General features: G+C 33.9%; 1 protein-coding gene across 1 annotated transcript in view; it reads left to right on the top strand.

The window, feature by feature from the left end:
- Window positions 1-2,517, top strand: part of LOC107099600 — a 9,841-nt gene extending 7,324 nt beyond the window's left edge. The window contains exons 3-5 of the mRNA XM_015397799.1: window positions 1,316-1,453; window positions 1,529-1,657; window positions 2,237-2,517. Of these exons, the coding sequence (XP_015253285.1) occupies window positions 1,316-1,453; window positions 1,529-1,657; window positions 2,237-2,517 (548 nt within the window). The remainder of the gene's footprint in view (window positions 1-1,315; window positions 1,454-1,528; window positions 1,658-2,236) is intronic.
- The last annotated feature ends 485 nt before the right edge of the window (window positions 2,518-3,002 follow it).

Genomic DNA, 3,002 nt, shown 5'->3' with positions numbered 1-3,002 from the left:
CTGTGATTGCCTGTCAGCAGTTCCCTCTCAGCTTAGCGCTTTTTAAAGGTTCACATTCAGTTCTCAAAAATTAAATGTTGAACATGGGTCAATACTCATTAAAACCTTAAAGTAATCAAAAAGTAATCAAAAGTAATTAGTTACATTACTTTTAAAACTAATCAAAAAAGTTACACAATCACATTTTAAACAAGGTAACTTGTAACTGTAACGGATTACATTTTTAAAGTAACTTACCCAACACTGTAATTAGGAACCGGGCAGAGTTAGACAGGTGAGTGAAATGCGCAGTTAGGTCAGCTATCAGGATAGTGATCATGACATGCACAAAGTGCAGAGTGTGTGGGAAATGCACTCCCTTCATGTGTGGGGCATGTAAAAACCTCTATGTGATAGTGGGTACAAACTATCAAAATAACTGTGTCTGGTCCTTGGATCAGATCAAAAACCTATCTTTGCTCTGTGCCTATGATTCCAGTCCTGTAAATATTTTATTAAACATAGGGTTAGGGTGTTCCTGTTATGATTTAGCATTTTGCTTTTTGTATATTGATTAGGAATATTGTCTGAATTTGTGTTTATCTGTCAAAACATTTCAAGACAATAAAAATAAGACTATTATATTTTTTGTTGATCTTTACTTTTTTTTATTTTTTGAACAATGTCTCCTGAACCTTTAAGTGTATCTTTTAATCTATCTGGTAAACTTAAAGATTTGCATGCACTAATTTAAACACGTCTTTGAAGTACATATATGTTTTTTTTTCTCAGATGGTTCATGATGTACAATATTTCTTTCTAAATTTTGAATTCTGAGATTTAAGTCAGAATTCTGAGAAAAAAGCCAGAATTCTGAGATTAAAGTCAGAATTCTAACTTTTTTTTCCCATACTAAACTGAAATAAAATTTAAAAATCAGTTAACTTTTTTTTTTCCAGTGGCCCTAATCCTCTTCCGTGCTGGATCTTTGTAGATATGGGAAAGAAATCAAAACAAAACCATTAATATTTTATATCTGTGGCTCCTAAAAAAACCGTCTGCCTTTACAATGAAAATAACACCACTAAAAAAAGATCTATAGAGCTGTTTGATCCCTGCAAAAGTGTTGAAAAGGGAAACATACAATTTTCAATGCATCTTCTATCTAGTTAAACATTAATAAGACATTGTAAAACTATATAAAAAAACAAACAAACAGCATATGAGGTCAGTCAGTTCTGGAGGCACCATAAGAGAATGAGGATGACTTTCAGAGTTTGTTTTTTTGTGTGGTTCTGTGGTTTAACCTTGGCCCAGGATGGGTTGTCTGAAACAGAAGGAGCTGAAACAAAGGCATGCTTTCCTGATATGTGCGAGTTACTCGAAGAGTTTGGTGCCATGAAAGTAAAGCAAGAAACTATGGAAACAAGGCTGGTGGAGACTGAAAACCAGGTTCTAGAGCTGAAAAACAAAGGTAGAACTGTTTCCTGAATTTAATAACAAAGTACTGTTGATATGCCGGTTTAAATTTTTTTATACATATATTTAGAAGCATCAAAGGTCGCATTTAGTGCTGCAACAACTGGACGTGGAGATGTTGGGCCCTACAGCACAGAGTCAACCATAGTTTACAACACAGTGATAACAAATGTGGGCAATGCCTACAATCAGCAGACAGGTGAGTTAAATTATACATTTTATAATACAATTTTTTTAACGTCTAAATTTCAAATCAAGTATCACTTCCTGATTTAATATTTCACCTTTATGTAGTAGAGGGGTTTTTAGACTGCACCACTTGAGAATTTGCCAAAGTAGAGGTAAGGTATAGGCAGGGATAGTCACAATCTCCATTAGAGCACTTTAAAGTTGGTGTGCCAGGGCATCACCTATTTACAACTTTAAATTGAAATGGGGGATTCAGTAAATAAGCAGAGATACTGTAACACCCAAGTTACCCAGCCTTCTTAGGGTTCTGGCATGATGACCTGAGAGGGGTACGCATTAAACATTTATAAAGGAATTAATTTCACTTTAATGTAGACTTACATTCCCTTAATCTTCATTTCTATATGTAGAGATGGAAATATACCTTTGATAAGATTAAATTATATATAAAAAAAAGATACAATCAAAAAAATTGTAGCTTTTAACACCACAAATGTGTTTGTCATTAGCAATGTGAATGAGCAACTGTACATCTAAAAGGTTGGGTCATGGTTTACTGTTTTTATTAACTTGTATGTTGTCTTTCCAGGTATTTTTGTTGCACCTGTGGCAGGCATGTACTACTTCACCTTCTTTTATCATGCTGGAGGACATGTTCCTACAGGTCTGGTCTTGGTGAAGAACAACCATTATATTATAAGTACTACTGACCATCAAACATCATATGACGGGGCTGATAATGGAGGCAATGCAGCATTCTTGCAATTGCAACAAGGCGACCAAGTATCTATCCGGTTGTATGCTAACTGTCAAGTCTGGGGAGGCAATTATCGCACCACATTCAGCGGTGTTCTTCTGTATCCGCTCTAAAGAGAACAAGCTTACAGAAATGTCTTAACTACTTCTAAATAAGATTTGCATGATCATGTTAATGTTGCTAATGACATTGTTCTGTATATGGACACTTTAGAATTAACTGAGACTTGAAATTGTATTCAATCAAGGAAATGATTTTAAATATTTAAAATAAAGGACATACATTTCAAGTTTTGCATTTCAAAATAAGGGAAATTTTATCACATCCACTACCAGCCACCAAACTAACCTAGTCAAACTCCATTATTCATTATATTTTAAGACATGAGCAAGAAATCTAAAATAAACACTTTCAACCAATTACAATCTATAATAGGGTGATCACATGATAACTGCTAATGACAGTTCTGTTTGGAGAGGCAGATCAGTGATATTTTTAGACAGTTTTCTTTGCCATAAAGTAATATTGTAAGACAAGCATAATAGCAAAAATAGCTTTAAGTAAAATACACATCTTGCTATTTTTTTTAAATATAAAG

This window comes from Cyprinodon variegatus, unplaced genomic scaffold (assembly GCF_000732505.1).
Source record: "Cyprinodon variegatus isolate N-32 unplaced genomic scaffold, C_variegatus-1.0 Scaffold887, whole genome shotgun sequence".
NCBI classification, from domain to species: domain Eukaryota; kingdom Metazoa; phylum Chordata; class Actinopteri; order Cyprinodontiformes; family Cyprinodontidae; genus Cyprinodon; species Cyprinodon variegatus.
This window is presented reverse-complemented; position numbering and strand designations above follow the sequence as displayed.